The following is an 18474-nucleotide window of genomic DNA, read 5'->3' on the forward strand; positions in this document are numbered from 1 at the left end:
TTGGGGCTGATGTGCTGAATGAGGTAGTTCCACCCTGACCTCTCCAGGCAGGGTCAGTCTGGGTAGAGAGGAGGCCTTATTCCCAAGACCCCAGACGGTGGAAAAGGGGCCAAGAAGAGCCAGGATGCGGGCTCCCAGAATGCAGTGGGAAGACAATAAAGAGGGTGGGCTGCAAAGAATTCTGGGTGCGGGCTGCCGAGCTGAACGGTGCCTTGGATCCACGATTCTGATCCTGATACGTGGCTGGAGACAGGGACCTTTCTCCCGTGACCCTCCAAAGCCCGGGACACAGGGAGCCAGCTAGACAGAGGGCCTTGGGGCTTCCAGGGGCGTAAGTATATGACACAGGTGGTTCTGGGTGGGGAGGCGACCCCTCCGGTGCTCAGCAGGGACCACAAAGCTCCAGCCTCAGTTTGTCCTTGGAGCTGCAAGCACGGTGCAGGAGTCAGGGGTGGGGGCTTCAGGGGGCTTCAGCCTCGGAGACGAGGGTAGGGCTGTGGATCTGTCTTCTTGGCCTGGGCACACTGGCAGCTCCCAGCAAGGCCGCCCTTCTGGAATCGCCCCAGCTCAGTGGACCAGGCCCAGGACAGGGGGTGGGAGGGCAGCTGAACTCGGCAGCGGGCCCCGTGGCGGGCGCGGCCACCTCCTCTCCATGGGACCCCCAGCCCCTCGCCTCCGCAGGACCCCCGGGGCCGTGCGTGCCCGTCTAAATCTCCATGTCCACGGGGCGGATGTTGCCCGTCTTGTGCTCTCTGACCCACAGCTCCCTGTCTTTGGCTGGGTCCACTTTTCGAAGCAGTTGGTCCACAGGCTCGACTGTCTGCAAGGGACGGAGAAGGGGACGCAGTCAGAGCTGGTGGCTGCCCCAGGGACAAAAGAGGCCCCCGTGAGGGGCAGCCGTGCGCAGCGCTGCAAAAGCGGGGAGCCCGGGGCTCTCGCCCTACTCTGCGTCCCGCTCAGTGCGCTCCGGCCCCAGCCTGCAGGCCTGCATGACAGGGCCGGGTGGCCCAGCTCCAGATCCGGGGACAAGCACCTTTACCATCCCAGAACAGGGCCAACGGAACGCTCGCCTTAGGGAATTTGAATTTTTCTGGATTATTTATTTTTTGGTAAGAAATTTGCCACAGGAGGTGATAAAGCCTCAGCTATTTTAAACTGCCCTGACCTTGTTTCTCCTCGGGCTGACAGCTCACGCATGTCTCTATCGCCTGGGATGGATTCACGAGGACGTCCAGGGAAGCTCTGCAAGCCCACCCCAAGACGGGGCTCCCAGGCCCAAGCACCTGCCACCACCCAGCGCCAGGTGGCGCTCCTCTGGCCCCGGGTCCCCCCACCGCCCCCCCCCCCACCCTGCGCAGGGGTCCTCGGCCCAGGGCAGGCGACTCACGCTTTGGTTGAACATGTCTGTCTCGTGCCGCAGCTGTGTGTACTGACATAGGTGCTGCCGGATCATCTCCACCCTCTCTACCTCCAGCCGCTCCAGCTCCTGGTGGGGGCGCGCACACAGACATCCCTGAGCACGTGCCCCCAACCTGGGGACCCTCCCGCCACGCAGGTCCCAGCCCACCCTACCCACAAGACACAAGTCACTGCCCACTTGGTGTGGGTCCCCGCGGACCCCCAGGGGCTGAACTTGCCCAGCATGGGGTGGGGGGAGGGGATGACTTGGCAGTTGGTGTCTCCTGACTCCTGCTCTGCCGGGCGGGTGCGGTGGGTGCTAAGAGCTTAGCACGCGTTACTTAATTGTCCTCGGTCGTTTTAAGAGAGAGGTTCTTATCTGTAACATCACTTGCCCAAAGCCCAGGGCATTATGGGAGGGGCAGGGTTAAAACCAGGGTCGGGATTCTGTCCCAGGGCAGCCCCAGCCCCAGTTCCCAGACCAGGTGGACGCATGGGTCACATGTCGAGATTCTGTGCCTCGGACTCTTGGGGCTTTGTCCCTGGGCCTCTGCCAAGCAGCCTCCTCTCCTCTGTCCATCTAATGCTGAAGCGCAGAACAGAGACCAGGCCAGGAGACTTGGGGCAGGGGGTGGGGGGTAAGGGTAGGAGTCAGATGGCCATGGTCAAATGGAAGAAAAAGGGCTTGTCCTTTGGTTTCTAGATGGTTCTGCATCTTTGGAATTTAGAGGATCAGACTGCTATTCTGTGCACAACTAGGTCACTGCGCAGGTGATTAACTGGGAAGAAGGGTAAAGCAGGAGCTTAATTAGGAGATTAAGCAGGAGGAAGACGGGGTCACTGTCCCTGGGGGAGGCCTCTAATCTGCTCTGGTGGGCTGACACCTGGGCACGCAGAGAGTTAGTCTGTCCTGTGCCGGATGGACGAGGGGAGCTTTGGGCAGTGGGACAATGCAGTCAGGACCTGGCACCGGGCCTCCTTTCTCATCCAACCCAACGGCCCAAGTGTCAAGCATGCTTCACTGTCCAACCCAACGGGTGCTCACTGAGGAGGAGATGTTGTCCCTTCATAAGATACTCAGGAGGCGCCCGGGGGGCCCAGTCAGTTCCAACTCTCGGTTTCGGCTCGGGTCTGGATCTCAGGGTGGTGGGATTGAGCCCCAAGTCAGGCTCTCTCTCCTTCTGCCCCTCCCCACAGCACTCTCTCTCTAAAATAAATCAATCTTAAAAAAAATACCCAGGAAGACAAAAAAAAGGGGAGGTCTGATGCCTATTCCCCGCACCCCTTGGTCAGAGGCCTCCACTCCCATTCCTTCTAAACAGCTACGCCAACCTCACTCCGTATGTATCCTCTATCTAGGATGGGCAACCCTTCTGGGGGTGGGGAGGGTCACGCTTCCTATAACTTGGCTATTTGTCCTAAAGGCTCCCCTGTCCATCTGGTTGAGGGCATTCCTGGTTGACCCTGACCCCTCCGGGGACAGCCAAAGAGGACAGAGTAAGACCCAACCCTTGCCTGTGTTCACACAGCTACAAAGTGCCAAAGCAGGATCTGAATCCACACAGACTGGCCCAGAGTCAAGGTCTTGACCTCAGCGGTAGAGAGGATCTAATGGCCATCTCTCTGGCCACTCCATGCCATCACCCGCATGCCCACCAGCATCCCCCCCAAGGGCTTCCTGAGCACGGGCCCCTGGGTTGACAAGCTTCCTCACCAGTGTGGTGGTCACCATCTCTTCAAACCACTTGGACTGGGCTTGGTTGTAGAGGTCCACACAGCGCATGAGGTCATCTCCTGGAAAAGACCACCGGCCACCGTCACACTCTGTCCTGTCGTCACTATGGCTGCCCTGCCCCATCTGTGCCCCGTGCCCTCTCCTCTTCCTGGGTCGTGGAAGCCACTGGGAAGTGGAGGGAGTGGGAGCAGAGTGAAGGAAAGGGGGCAACCCCTCATCATGAGTGTCCATCTGAGCTTGACCCCAGATACCAAGAAGTCAGGATGAGGGTTTCTCAGTGTGTGTGTGTGTGTGTGTGGGGGGGGTGCTCCTAGGAACCCCCCAATCCTACCATGAGCCCAAGAAATGCTTCCCTCTCTAAAGATGGCAGTTTCATTTGACATTGGAGAGTCCTTCTCCATTAAAACACGTGTTATAAGCAACCTAGAAGTGGTTTGGAGTTAAGGAAGAGAAGTCTGCAAGTTGCATGTGTATGCGCACGTGCCAGAACGTAATTCCGAAACACAAAATAGTGTGTCTGATGGTTTGTGGCTCACTCACACACACTGGTGCGCTGCACACCAATCCCGGACAGTGGCCACTTTGGAAAACAGACGATGGGCGGGGGGAGGGCATGAGCTCTTCCCAAAGGATTTAATTTCACAAAAGAGAAATGTGAAGCAAACCTAACTTTTCAATCATGATGCCTGGTATGTTATTTTCAGGAATGGCAGGGACATTTGAAACATTTTGTAATTAGAAAGAAAACAAACCATACAACAGTTGCAAGCATTACTAAAGTGTACCAGCACCAAGAACCTTGGTTTTCTGATCACCACAGGGTTCCAGAGACAGGAAGGAATCATGGTCTGTGTTCTCGATGGGAAAAACTCATGAGCCAACCCCCCAAGCTAACCGATTCACTGTAAACCTAGTAATTCCAGCGGACTCCAAGTTATTCCTCTAACCACATCCCTTGGCTCATGTGTATTCTGAAATGGAAATGAAGAAATCGGGGAGACTCGTGTCCGCGTGGCCCAGGGCTTGGCTCAGCAACCCCCTCCACTGAACTACACCGCTAGCCGGGAGATGAGCCTGAGGAACAGAGCCCAACCAAGGGCTCCAGATCCATCACCAGCGAATGGGTCCCTGACCCCAAGAAAGAATGACCTGGAGAGAAGAAAGTACCTACCTCCCTGCAAACACATTCCCACCAGGAGCCTGTGCCTGACCAATGAGGGGGGCAGTGAGCATGTCACCCTACAAACCTACGATACTCAAACTCCCGCAGCCCTCTTTGTCGATCCTGATCTCCCGATCTTGAGAACGTGCTTTGGGATCTCCTGCCACATCAGAAAATCGGGTAGCTGAAGGAGACGGTGTCTTCTCTCCATGGAGCCAGCCCGAGGGTACCTTTCTGAACAGAATGAATTAAGGACGCGGGTTCTGGACCCAGAATATCTGGGCTGTCCCACCAGCTCCACAGTCTAGGAGCTGTGCGATCGTGGACAAGTCAGTTAACCTGCCTGTGCCTCAGGCTCATCACCTATACAATGGGAGAGCAACGGTATCTTCTTGGAGTCATGGGGAAGATTAAGTAAGTCCCTACGTGCTTAGTGCTTGTGATCAAGCCCCCTGAGGATCCAGAGGCGCTCCCTTCTAGCGATTTTGGGAAAGATGAGGGAGGAAAAGGGAGGGAGGGACAGAGCGAGGGAAAGAGAGCGGGCATCTTCTGGGTAACGGGACATCCAGCAACATGGGGACAAGCAGTGTCTTTGGAAGAAGAGACAATGGAATTCTGGGCCCCAGCGCTCCGGGACTCTCTGACCCCTGTCTGTCACCATCTGTCATTCATCTGCTTCCTCACCCCTGAAAGGTACAGAAATACCCCCCTGCAGGAGGACCGGGGGCTTGGATGGGGACACTCTGAGGCATGGGGCCGGGGGCCCGACACACAGAAAGGGTTTCAGAAAGGTAGAATTTTTCACGGTTAGGTCCAACGACAAGGACGAGTCACTTCCATCACTGTATCCAAACTGCAGGGATAAGAGACCATATTATTTGATGGCCACGCAACAAACTGAGACACAAACAGCAAGACCAGAAAGCAAAGGTGGTAGAGCTCTAGCTGGTGAAAATGTAACATTCTTCTGAATTTGGCTGAAATTAGCTAGAAACTGCAAATAGCAAGATTATCTAGAATGTGAAAGAAACAGAATAGAAAAAGTATCTACAACATGAGAGAAATGAAAACACAAAAAAAGTCAGAACTTGAGGAACATGGTAAAAAGCGGTGGTGTGAGTTCAAATAAACACCTGGTGGGTCAAATATGCATGTGTTTATTTCTTAAATCTGGGGCCAAAGAAAAAAGGGATTTAAAAAATATCTATCGAGAAAGGAAAAGTCTTTCTAAGCCAGCCACAAAACCCAGAACTTGTAAGGGGAAAAGATGGTTCTACAAAAAAACAAAAACAAAAACAAAAACAAAACAAAAAAAAAACCTCAAGAAGAAAACAAGCCAGAGAGAGAGAGAAAAGAAAGAAATAGAAAGAAAAAAAAAGTTAAATGATACACGGCAACCTAGGAAAATTATTTTCAGTTCAAACCATAGAAGGTTAATTTTCCTGACATATAATTAATCTTTGCCCATCAATCCATCAGAATAAGAGAAACCAGGGGAGCAGAGAGGAGTTCATCAGTTCACAGAAAAAAGTCACAGAGGACATACAGAGGTCTATTTTTAAAAAGCTCAAATTCACTCAAAAAAGAAACGTGAATTGCCAACAAAATAGTGTTTCTCATCAGACAGCTAGGATGTCAAAGTCTGGTCTCACGCAGTGCTGACCAGAGTTCAGGGAACGGGCACCCTCATGTACCCCTGGTGGACACGCCTCTCTGGAGAGCAGTTTGGAAGCAGCCATCCAAACCAGCACAACGCTCAGACCCAGAAACTCACATCTACGTTCTCTCCCCCCGCAGGCTGAACCTCATATACACACAGTTACGGTGACAACATCGCTGAACACCCACCGACAATCTCAAAGTCCTACAAAAAGTCAATCAGGGGGATCAAGAAATAAATTCGGGTCCCATCGCACACGTGGACGCCATTCAACCATTTAAAAAATCTTATGCGCGGGAATAGATGGGCAAACCAACGTACAGGTGACGGATCAGAGCTATCTCGAAGATCTATCAGTAAAAATATACATTCAGGACATAAAACAGAAGATGATCTAATGTGTATACATTTAAATATTAAGAAACGTTTTTAAGAATTCAAACACTAGGAAATGTTGATGGCGATTATGATCCAGTGAATCAAATTTTATATTCTTACGTGCTGGTTCCAATTTTTTTTTGCCAAGCAGCAATATAACTTTACTTTTAAAATAAATAAATTGAACGAACATAAATAGGCTCTCCCCGTCCTGGGTTTCCCTTCCCAGTCCCCGGGTAAGTGTATTATGCCTTCTATTGCAGGATCTGGTTATCACCATGCATTATAAGATCTTTCAATCAAATGTTGCGTTTGTGTTACACTGTTTTCTGAGTATTTCTACACCACTGTATCGTCACATCCGGACGGTGGCTCTTTTGTTCTGTAACGAGTTTAACTGTGCCAGGTTCACCAGAAATTCAGGTGAGAAGGACTCAGGAGACCACCTGATCCAAAGCCTAATGACAGCACATGCTTTAATCCCAGAAAGCAATAAATAGCGTGCCCTTCAAATTGGGACCTTCTGAAGAAATAGGGACTAAGTTTTTGTACTGGTTCTAAGGGGCCTTTCTCCCCCTCCTTGTGCATCGGCTAATTTTCACCACAAGGTGGAAGCAGAAACCAACTCACTGGGGGGGAAATCTTTGTGAGAGAATCTGAAATCTGGTTCTTTCACAGAACAAAATGTCGGACTCGGGGGCGGGGGGAGGTGGCAGGGGCCCCAGATCACCATAGGCCGCCCTGGGAGCATCACTTGGTGGGGTGGTGGCACCGCTGGGTGGGCAGGTGGGGCCTGCACTTCTCCTATGGGCTCCTCGCAGGGACAGAGCCCTGAGTCCTGGGCGCGTAGAGGAGTTTGTCCACCTCCTGACCCGAGGTCCAGGGCAGCGCCCCCCCCACCCCGCCCCCCAGTAGGGCCTGGACACAGCACCACAGCCCCCCACCCCAGCCTGGTCCTCGGGATGCACCTCCCTGGGCACCCCACCTCGCAGGCCTCCCCGTTCTGTGCCTCCGAGGCCCGGGTGAGGAGGAGAGAGGCAGGGCGCCCATGACCACACTCACCAGCCTGCGTGGACTTCCTCCGCGCCTTCTTGATGTCCTCCTCCGTCTTGTTGCTCAGCTTGATCTCCAGCTGCTGGGTCTTCATCTCCAGGTCTCTCTGCCGTTCCGTGAGGGCCTTCCGGGCCTGGGGTCCAACGACACAGGGAAGCTGCTCACGCGGCTCCGAGCCGGGAGGGCCCCGCGAGTTATGTGGCCCGGCCTCCCCTTTACTGGGTAAGAGGCCTCGCTTCTCCCCGTGTTCGTGGATCTTTTTCCCCAGCAGTGCTGAGCAGATGGCGGCACCAGCCACCCCATTCCAGGGCCAGAGGGGCCCTCGGCGGCAGCAGCAGGCCAGGTGCTGTATGCGCCCCCCGCCCCGTCCTGTACCCCTCCTCACGGCACTGGTGTCAGCAACAGCTCCCAGCCAGGTCGGACCTCCCAGGCCTCTGGCAGGGGGGTGACTCCGTCAGGAGGGAATCTGCCCAGTGGGGTCCGGATCAAGGGCCACGTGTGGACCAGCACATGGGCCGGCAGGCCGTCCCACAGAACCCACAGAAGCGTGGTATACCTCATCTCCCACCTGGGGGTCCCACTCTATCTCCCACTGGCCCTCCGGCAGTGACCCGAGTGCCCTGGGGAAGCAGCTGCTACCTGCCCTTCGCCCGGGGCCGGGGCCAGGGGGCCGGGGGGCCGGGGCTGGGGGGGGGGTCTTCTGGTGTGGGCTGGAGGCTGGCACGCACCCCCCCCCCCAGCCCAACCCAGCCACACAGGGACAGAGGCCTCTGCCCTGGCACCGGAGCCCTGCTGGGGCCCGGCCCACCCCACGCCAGCAGGCCCGGCCTCCCAGGGCCCTCACCTTCTCCACCGCGGCGTAGCGGCTGACCAGCTGCTTGCGGAGGTCCGCGATGTGGTGGTCACACTTCTTCATGTCTTTCTTGAAGTTTTCTCGGAAATTCATCAGGGGCTTCTCCACCTCGCTGTGCAGCTGTTGGGCGGGGGGGGTGGGGGACATGCTCAGGACCCCGGGGCGTTGGCGGCGAGAGGAGGGAGGGGCATTGCCCCCCACTCCACGGGTGAGCATGGGGCGGGGGGCAGAGGCCTGGCCCAGCCGACAGGAGGGAAGTCACAAGCGGCCACACGTCAGGTCTCAGGCTGGGGGGGGGCCACCTTAGCTGGCTAGACCCCAGGATTCACAGCAACGGACTGAGGGCTTGGTGCCCAAGCCTTTCTGAGCCCTCCGTCGGCTGCCCTCCTGACTCCCCCAGGCGCCCGTAGCCGCTCACAGGACTTTACTCACGTCCCAAGCTGACGTTGCTTACTTTCCCCAAACTGGGATTTTTCTGGGGGCAGAAACCAAGCCACCATCTCCACGATCCCCAAGCACTGAGCACAGTGACTGCCACAGGCTTGCCATTTCATTAGATGAGCTCAGGTCAGTTCTATTCGCTGCACATCTGCTATGGGCCAGTGCCCGAAGCTACGAGGATGGTCTGGACATGGCCCAAGGCTCGAGGAAGCCACGGAGGGAACCGCCGAGGCCGGGAGAAGCAGGTTCACCTGCCCTCCGCCCCGAGGGAACCGGTCTTGTACTCTGAGAGCCAGAGAGGCGCTGGTTTTTCAAGCTCTTTCCTTCTCTTGTATGCTTTCTCTTTTCCCTACTCCACTCCCTGTTGAAGGAGAGTTTTTACAGATCAGTGTGGACCTGCTGAGGTCAGAGCCAGATGAGCAGCCCAGAGCCCAGCTGACTTGGGCTCTCAGACTCAGCCTCCCGGAGCCCGACTCAGCCTCCCGGAGCCCCCCGACTCTGCCTCCTGCAGCCCCCCGACTCAGCCTCCCGGAGCCCCCCAACTCAGCCTATGGACCCCCTGACAGCCTTCCAGGGCCCCTCGGCCTGCACTTGTCCCCAAAGCGCCTTTGGGAAACACACCTGAACTTTCCTGAACACAGGACCTCCCAACACGGGTTCTAGGACTTCTCTCTCTTCCTCCTCACTAGGCTCTTGCTACATTTATCTTTTTCTCTGGAGACCCCAGGACTTCAGTGTTTGTAGTTCTAAACCACCAAATACAAGTGACTGTGAGCTCCTGCTCTCCGAGAGGGCAGAGGCCCCTCTGGCTTTGCCCTGCCGTGTCCACAGCATTGGTCAGAGCCGGTGCAGGGTGGGTGCCCCTTTGACTACCTGGGTGAATGACAAAATCTTCAGTGTCCGATGCCTGGGAGAGAAGTGGACACCTTTTGTTGTTGGATGACCTTCAAAGGCTAATAGAGCGCAAGCCAACCAACACCCCCCTCCCCCTGATGTGAGTTGTTAATGCCTCCTATTTTCCCAGCCCCTAGAAGTGCCTTGCATAGGAAAACACCCCCACCTGGTGGCAACCTGCAGGATGCTACACACTTGGGAGCTGCCAGAGCACGCAGGTCCCTTTCCCATATAGGTCAGATGTTGGTGGAGAAGCCGCATCACTTAGCTGCTGTGGAAAACTGCTCCTGATCGGGGGGTTAATGAGGGTGAACTCAGCCTGTTGACTCGGTAACTCGGGGGCTGCTTCCCGAGGGCCTCCTAGGAATTGAGTTGATTTCCAGACTTCCATGTGCCCGGGAGCTACCCAGAGGGTCTTTTCAACATTCAGGATTCTTGGGCCCCAGTCCCAGGTTCTGTGGTCTGGGGAAGGGCCCAAGAACCTGCCAATACACCAAAATGTGTCCCCCAGATTCCAGATGACTTTCTGGAAACATAATGCTACTCGTTGTCACAGGCATGCATTCCTATAGATAGAGACACATGGGTTCTCCTGTATCTTAAGGGTCTTTAAAAGACTAATTGTTTCTTTTCTTTTTTCTTTTTAAGATTTTATTTTATTTATTTGACAGAGACAGACAGCGAGAGAGGGAACACAAGCAGGGGGAGTGTGAGGGGGAGAAGCAGGCTTCCCGCCGAGCAGGGAGCCTGATGCAGGACTCGATCCCAGGACCCTGGGATCACGACCTGAGCCAAAGGCAGACGCTTAAAGACTGAGCCACCCAGGCGCCCCGAGACTAATTGTTTCTTTAAGAACACGGGCTGGGTGTCTTTTTCTACGTGTTCTTCATGGCCGAGCATCTTTGCCCAGGGACAGAAGGCATCCCAGATGCTTGTCCTTGTGACCTCCTGAGCGGGCCCGAGAGAAGTATAATCAGCTTAGCATCAATGTAGGGTCAGGACCCCCTTTTGGATGAGAAACAGAGAGTACCAGAGTGCATCTTAGGTAAAAGGACAAGGGCGGCTTCGGGAAACATTTGTCTTGGCAATGCATGTACGTATCTGTACGTGGCTACGTGGGTGCAGGCACCTGCGTGTTCTGGCTACCCATGGAAAATGCGTGACTGGGGGTCCCAGCCGAAGAAGTTTTAAGCCACTGATCTGGTCCAAACGTTTCACTTTACACATGGAAAAGAAAAAAAAAAAAAAAGGAAGCCGAGAGATGCTAAGACTCGCCCCAGGTCACAAAGCTTCTTAGGGAATGAGCACTGATAGAAAACTCATGTCTCTTGACTCCCACGGTCTCCCTAAAATCTTCCGTCTGCATGCGCGGCCTCTCCTGCATGATGAGATTTCTCTTCCACCAGAAAGAAATTTTCTATTTTCCCTTCCCCAGCTGAAGCCAGGTCTCACTTCCTTTGCATACAGCAATCTTATTTCTTTAACAGCCTGTCGCCATGAACGGTGGCTGGAACCAGGAGATGAGCAAAGCCTGAAAGATTGCCCTGACAAAATTGCATTTCTTAAGGAGCTCTCACCCCCGACACGGAACATTCAGGGTGGAATTTCAACGAGCCCCCTGGAAGCAGACGCTAAAATGGGTTTCAGGCATATGGAGCCATGTAATCACAGCAGATGAATAAATAAATCCTCGGCGCCCCTTCGCCTTCGAGGAATCACTGTCCTCCCACGGGGCTGCTACTCTCGTTCCCTAAGGCCGCCAACACTGACGACAGGCTGGGGGCATCAGAAGCTCTGAACATTTGTCACAAGTCCTCCCCATCAGCCACATGGTGAAGTCCTCTGTGCTTTAAAGGCCACTGGTCTGCCCAGAGAGAAGTCTGGGCTGGGGGGCAAGTCGCCACTTGACTGATTCTTGCCCTTTGCTTCCTCCGGAGCAAAAGCCTGAGGCTGCATGACCATGAGCTGCGATGGAGCCTGTCTGTGAGGCTCATTTGTGAAATGCAGATGCTGACTGGCAAGGTGACTGATAAAACCAAGGCAAAGGAGTTATTCCTTGCACAGAACCTTCTAGAACGCTTACACACGGGGAGACCCTGATACAACAAATATGTACCTTGGCCTTTGTCCCTGGCTCCCGGCCAGAACTCCAGAAAACGTTGTAATCTCCCAAGTGGTAGGGGGGGCTAGGAGCACCTTTTGTGCCAATATTTGGTCTCTGACCCCGGTCCCTGACACAGAACTCCTAAATCCCTTGGCATTTCCAGGATGACAGGAGCATCTTTGGTTCTAATGAGGTGACCTTGGTGGTCTCCTGGAGAATTTCAGGATGGGGGCTGGTCACCAGAAAGCCCAAGTCATGATTAGAAGCTTGAAACTTTCCGCCTCTCCTCCATCCCCTGGGGAAGGAAGGGGACCCGGAGATTGAGTTAATAAGCAATCATGCCCACGTGATGAAAATCTACAAAAACCTATAAATAATCGGGTTTGGAGAGCTTTTGGGTTGGTGAGCACCCCAACTCCATGGGGACAGCAGCTCTTGCGCTCAGGACTCTTCTGGACCTCGCCCTATGTACTCCTTCATCCGGCTGTTCATCTGTATCCTTAATGATGTCCTTTAATGTAGAATAAACTGGTTAAATCTAAGTACATGTCTTCCTAAGTTCTGTGAGCCATTCAGCAAATTATCAAAGGGAAGGAGGGTGTCGTGGGAGCTCCTGATTTGCAGCTACATCAGACAGAAGCGTGGGTAACCTCAGAACCCACCACTTGCAACGGACATCCTGTGGGATGGAGCCCTTCATTAGTGGGACCTGAGCTGCACCTGCTGAGCACCCTGGAAACAATCAAGACCGGGGGGTCATGCTGATGAGCAGCAGGTGCCACCAGGCTTCGTGGGGACCCAGCAGGTGACCTTTCAGAGGTTGCAGACTCGGCTCTACTGCACACGGGCAGCCTCCCCCGTCCCCCTCCCCCATCAATGGAGGCTTCTGCCTCCACAGAGGGCAGAGTCAGGACGTGAGAAGGGAGGCCTGAAGGGAACACTCTCCGATCGGCGGCTTGAAAATAACTCACTGCTTTGCACAAGGCAGGAAAAAAACGCCTCATGGAGCCCCCTCCCCACGCGCAACCGCCAAGTTTCCCGCAAAGTGCTCGGTGGCTGGGTTACGGTCCCACTGTGAACCCTGAAAGTCTCACTCATGGCTGAGTCATCAGTCAACCCAATCTTGGGGCACCAACATCCTTCAGAAGCGGGGAGCTCCCAACAGCACTGTTTCTTCCTCCCACCCCAGATCTTTATAGAGCTGCTCCGTGGGTCCCAATCATTTGGGCCCTCTGTGTGCAGGGTCGGGGGGCCCATCACGGGACGAGGTGGTGAGACTTGTACAAAGCTGGATTCCTGTCCTCCAACAGCGCCCATCCCATGGGGACCCCAAAGCCCAGAACGGCGATTCAGATGAGGAAAGCTCTGGAGAACAGATGGAACCATGAGCTCAGAGTGTGGGAGTCAGGGAGGAGCAGCCGCCTTTGGGAGATGCTACCTTCCTACGGTAGTTAAGGAGGCAGGGTGCCCTCCAATTTCAAAACAGGGGCTCAGAGTTTAAGTGCTTTGCCCAAGTGCCCTGTCGGACTGCTGTGTCTGACTGGGGACAGTGGGGAGAGCGTGGACCCAGGAGACAAAGGACCCCTTGAGTGGTGCTACTCTCAAGGGGTCTCTCTTCCTTTAAAAGGTAGCCCTATCAGTCATGCACACTTTAGTATGAATTAATTCATTTAGACACTGGGTTTATTTTTTCCCCCTGAAGAGTAGGTGAGAGCCTGAGATGGAATTTGGAGATACCAGCTAGGGAGTGGGGAAGAGAGGGTCATTTGGAAACATGGAGAAATCCTGAGAAAAAGTAGGCTTAAAAAGACGGGGGTGTTGGAAGGAGCTACTCAGTTGTCCCTGTTCATTTACTACTTTGGAAAACATTCATCGAGCATCTACTGTGCCCCAGACACTGCCCTGAGTACTAACGGCAGAGTGAACAGGACAGAAACCATGCTGTCCTCAAGGTCACAGACCAAACCAAACCAACAGACTCTCCCTGTGGCACAGTCTAGCCTCTCCCGACAGCATGAAGAAATAGAACATGCCCGCAAGGTCCTCTGAAAGCCCAGTGAAGGAGAGTGGGGGCCTCACAGACGTGTGCCGGGGCGGCTAGGAAGAGCCGAATGATAAATTTGTAGGAATTTTGTGAGTTGGTTGTTAAAGATGGCCAGTGTTGAAAATGCAATGATCCACCCTTAGTAAAATTATATTAAAAACAAAGGTAATAAAAACTTATAACTACTAGCACTTATGAACCTTTTATGATTCTCCGAGCGGCTGAGGGACTTTTACACCTCCTTAGGCTACTTTGTGGGGACGGTGGGCGCCCTGGCTGATGGCTACTTTTGTGCCTCTCTTCCTCGCACTGGAAACCTACACCATGGACCACGGAAAGAGGCTGACGGGACACACCAGAGAGACCACCTCGAGCCGCTCAGCGGCACACGGCTGTGCAGGGCCAACCCAGAGAGGCAGCGGGGCCGGCTTACCTTGGCGGAGAACTTGAGATGGACTTCTGCCTCATCCGCGAGGCTCTTCTTCACCTGGGCCCACGCTTCTCCCAAGGAGCTGCAATACGAGGGAGAATGTCAGACCCAGATCGGAGATCTTGGCCCCTCCCTGGGCAGACAGCGGGTCTCCACGTGAGCCATCCCAAACCGAGCTGAGGATCTCAGGAGCTGAGGGGGGCGGTGGTAGCAGAGGCTGGGGAAACATCTGGAAACTCAGAGAACCGGGAGAGATGCAAGAGGAAGGTGGGGTGCAGCTGGAGGGTGGGCCCGGACACCTGCCTGTTACTGTCCCCATGCTTCCTGGCGCCCATCCCTGTTCATAGATGGGCAGTGCAAGGGCTTGCTGGTCTATCAAGGAAGAAGGCCAGCCACCTTTTCAGGGAGAAGCCCTTCGCAAACAGAAGGTGCCACATAGCCCTGCCCCCTGCCAAGCACCTCCGCGGGGGACAGAGGATGGTCTTCTCCACAAATGGTCAGTATACCCACAGGGGAAAAGAAAGAACCCTCGACCCTAACCTGATGCCATACACGTGGATTATCTCAAGATGGATCACAGATCTACAGTGAGAGTGGGCACCACGCAAAAGCAGGCCTAGCAGGAGTGGGGAACTCGAAAAAAGGCCAACAGAGAAGGTCTGTCCCGGCAGCCAAGCTACACACGAGCCTACAATCCAGAGCTCGGAAGCCAAAAAGGCCCCGGGGGGTGCTGAGTCTGTGAGGCTACGGTCAGCAGGGCCATGGTCAGTAACTGGTCCCGGGCAGCTTTAGTGGCCTGAGAATGTCACCTGGGTGCCGCTGTGGGGAAGGAGGAAGCCCAATGTCAGGTTCAGGACAAGGTCCAAGGCCCCGCCCCCAGGCTAGGCACTCACAAGTGGGCGGACCCCGCTCCAAACACTCCCATGAGTGCATCTGAGCGAGCACACTCCCCCGTCCGCCCCTGCTCCCCCAACCCCAGAACTCCAGGCCCCCTGGAATTTAGGGGAAAAAAAAAAGGCAATTTAGAAAAGAAAAAAAAAAGCAACTTAGGGAAGAAAAAGCAATTTAGAAATTCTCTCACTTGAAGACAGATTTTTTTCATCTGGCGAGAGGTTAATGAAAGAAATAAAACCTGAGATATATTTCCATCGCAATATGCGGTCTGAGGCATGCCAAATCGAAATGCACGCCCTGTCACCATTACCAACGAAAAACGGGCTCAAAAGGGCCCAAATCCCATTTCCTTTCCACGCAGGCGAGAGAAACGGAAGATGGAATAAATAAGCAGTGCACATACCCTCCCGAATGGAATTTGGGCGCAGCGCCCGATGCCCCGCCCCGTGCCACCAGCATCTTCCCGGGCTGCCCCGAGGTTCTAGGCTCTAGCACTGCGCTTGAAAACTGCAAGGTGCACCCCGCTAAGGTCCAAAGCTGTGTGCAAATGCAAAACAGCACGGCTGCACGTCGGGGGTGGGGGTGGCATCCGCGTTCACAAACCCCAAGGGAGCCTGCTGGGACGAGTGTGTGCATGCAGCCGCGACGGGGTGCACGTTCACGACCGTGTTGCAGGGGCACGGCGTCCATGCATGCGAGGCGAGCGTGTGCTGGGCTGCCCAGATCTGTTAAGTGCATGTGTGTATATGGCGTGGTGGCACAGGCCTGGCTCGTGCAGCTGGGAGCATATGCTGAGCCTGTTGGCAGGATGCAGTGTCCCTGGCAGCAGCCCAGGCCGAGGAGGTGGAAGCCGGAAGATCCGAGAGCAACACTGCGTTTGTAGGGCGGGGGGATGTCCAGGAAAGCCTCCATGCCAGGGCGGAGGGGTGACCTCCCCCCGCCGGCCGTGTCCCCCACTTCCTACCCGCTGTCTTGGGGCCCAGTGTGCAGGGCAGAAAAGGGCCACCGGGTCAGTGGCAAACCACAGAGGGGCGGCCTCTTGGCTGCACGGCGAGCCCACGCAGAGAGGCCTGAATCAAAGCCACCCTGGGCTGGCACGGCCTGTCCCCTGAAGGCTTCAAGCCGCGCAGGGGGTTTTGGACTTAACATCGCCGCCCTCCGACGACCACAACCACCCACGACAGGACATCCACCATCCTCGGGGCTCATTTCCCCTTGCAGGAGGGGTTCCAACACAGCCTGCCCCGGAGGGAGGGAGGCACTGGGGAGAAGACCTCGGGGGACCTTTCAACTCTCCCCTCCCGAGTCTGGTCATCTTTATGACGGAGGCAAAACTCAGGTTATGTAAAATTAACTGTTTTAAAGAGAACGATCCCACGGCGTTTAGCACATTCACCATATTGTGCAACCACCACCTCTATCCTGGTCCAAAACATTTGTATTCCCGTTATGGACCCCCCAAATTCATACGTGGAAGCCCTAAGCCCCGCACCCCAGTGTGGGCCCCCAAATTCATATGTTGAGGCCCTAAGCCCCCACCCCAAATTCATATGTGTCCTTCCCAAATTCGCATGTTGAAGCCCTAAGCCCCCCACCCCAAATTCATATGGTGGTGTCCCCCCAAAGTTACATGTTGAAGCCCTAAGCCCCCCACCCCAGTGTGGCTGTTATTTGGAGATAAGGGCCTCTAAGGAAGTAATTAAGGTCAAATGTGGTCAAATGGGGTGAGGCCCTGATCCAGTAGGATTCACGTCCTTATAAGAAGAGACTCCAGAGAGTCTGCTCTCTCTCCACACCGAGGGAAGACCATAGGGAGAAGGCGGCCATCTGCAAATCAAGAGGAGCGCTCTTGCCAGACCTCAACCCTGCTGTCTGGACACTGGGATCTTGGACCTCCCAGCCTCCAGAACCAGGATAAATTACATTCGTGTTGTTGAAGCCGCCCGGTCTATGGGATTCTGTTGCAGCAGCCCAAGCGGATGAATATACACCCCAAAAAGGAAACCCCGAACCCATGAAGCTGTTACCCTCCATTGCCTGCTCCCCTGGCCAACCACCCACCTCATTCTGCCTCCGTGGGTTTGCCTATCTGCACATTTCATATAAATGGAACCCTATCAAGTGCAACCTTTTCATCCCACTTTTTCCACTTAGGATAATGTTTCTGAGGTTCATCCACATGGCAGCCCGGATCAGGACCGGATCCCTATTTATGGCGAAATAATATTCCATCACATATCCATGTATCAGTGCAGATGGACACAATTTGTTCATCCACCCATCCCTTGATGGACATTTGGGTTGTTTGCATGTTTTGGATACCATGGATCGTGTTGTTATGAACACGTGGGCACATGTATTTGTCTGAGTATCTGTTTTCAATTCTTCTGGGTCTAAACCTACGAGCGGAATTGCTGGGTCGTTCGGTAATCCCGGTTAGTGTTCCGAGGCACTGCCAAATTGTTTTCCACGGTGGCCGCACCATTTTACATTCCCACGGCAGGCTGCAAGTCTTTGTCAAGAGATGAACAGAGAAGCCTTAAGTCTTCCACCACTAGGGACCCCTCTGTGGTTGGGAGGGTGGGGCTGAGCCTCCCCCAGCCCAGGCTAGACCCAAGGAGGTCTGGGCCACTGCAGCTGGAGAGGGAGGGGAGCCTGGGCTTCGGGCCCATGGGAGAGGATTCTAAACAAGGGCCTGGGTCCAGAATCCTCTCCCACCCAGTGTCTCACCAGCCTGCTCTCAGAGAGAGGGGCACTGGGTGAGTGTCTGGGGGCCAGTGTCTAGCTACCAGGGCACAGGGCAGAGGGGGTGGGAGGCCCTTGGTCACTAGAGAGAAAATAATGTGGATGTGCCCACTTGGAGCCAGGCCTATGCAGACTTCCCCATTTCAGTGGACCATGGCAGCAATCAGGGATCAGTGAGGAGGAACCCCGCCCTTCCCATCTGTGGTTCCTCCCCATTTCTGTCACGGTCCTCTGCACTCACCCTTCCTCCTGAGCAGCCAAAGAGTTCTGAGAGAGCTTAGCTAGGTTTTTTGCGTATTCCTCTTCGATCTTTATCCTGCAAAGGGAGAAAACCCCACACGTCAGCTCTCCAGCGCCAGGCCGTGGGTCTGACCTGCAGTCCTAGCGCTTACTGATCGTGGAAAAGGAACCTACTAGACCACACGCCCTTAGAGGTCGAAGCCCTTGTCTGTGCACCCAACACACAGCAGGTGCTTAAAAAGTCTTCGTTGGTTGGACGAACTTATGTGAATCTCTGTCTTTTCACCTGTAAAGGGGTATTTCCACCTGTCTCCTGGGGCCGGGAAGAAGTGCTCTCATTCACACTCAGCTCCTAGTCCAGGGCTGGACACACGGGAGGCCTGTAGACCAAGACGTAACTCATGATGGACCATCGGGACACCCGGGGCTGCCTCCCTTCCGGC

General features: G+C 54.7%; 1 protein-coding gene across 9 annotated transcripts in view; it reads right to left on the reverse strand.

Moving 5' to 3' along the window:
* Nucleotides 1-559: 559 nt before the first annotated feature.
* The window catches only part of GAS7 (growth arrest specific 7), a 191037-nt gene continuing 173122 nt past the window's right edge, over nt 560-18474 (reverse strand). For all 9 annotated transcript variants that reach the window (XM_073881710.1, XM_025864283.2, XM_073881715.1 and 6 more), the window contains 7 exons: nt 18033-18107; nt 14156-14234; nt 8231-8359; nt 7396-7519; nt 3113-3192; nt 1388-1486; nt 560-820 (listed from right to left, as the gene is read on the reverse strand). In XM_073881710.1, the coding sequence (XP_073737811.1) occupies nt 707-820; nt 1388-1486; nt 3113-3192; nt 7396-7519; nt 8231-8359; nt 14156-14234; nt 18033-18107 (700 nt within the window). In that variant the 3' untranslated portion in view covers nt 560-706. The remainder of the gene's footprint in view (nt 821-1387; nt 1487-3112; nt 3193-7395; nt 7520-8230; nt 8360-14155; nt 14235-18032; nt 18108-18474) is intronic.

This window comes from Callorhinus ursinus, unplaced genomic scaffold (assembly GCF_003265705.2).
Source record: "Callorhinus ursinus isolate GAN/ISIS: 27379988/994484 unplaced genomic scaffold, GSC_fseal_2.0 scaffold43, whole genome shotgun sequence".
NCBI classification, from domain to species: domain Eukaryota; kingdom Metazoa; phylum Chordata; class Mammalia; order Carnivora; family Otariidae; genus Callorhinus; species Callorhinus ursinus.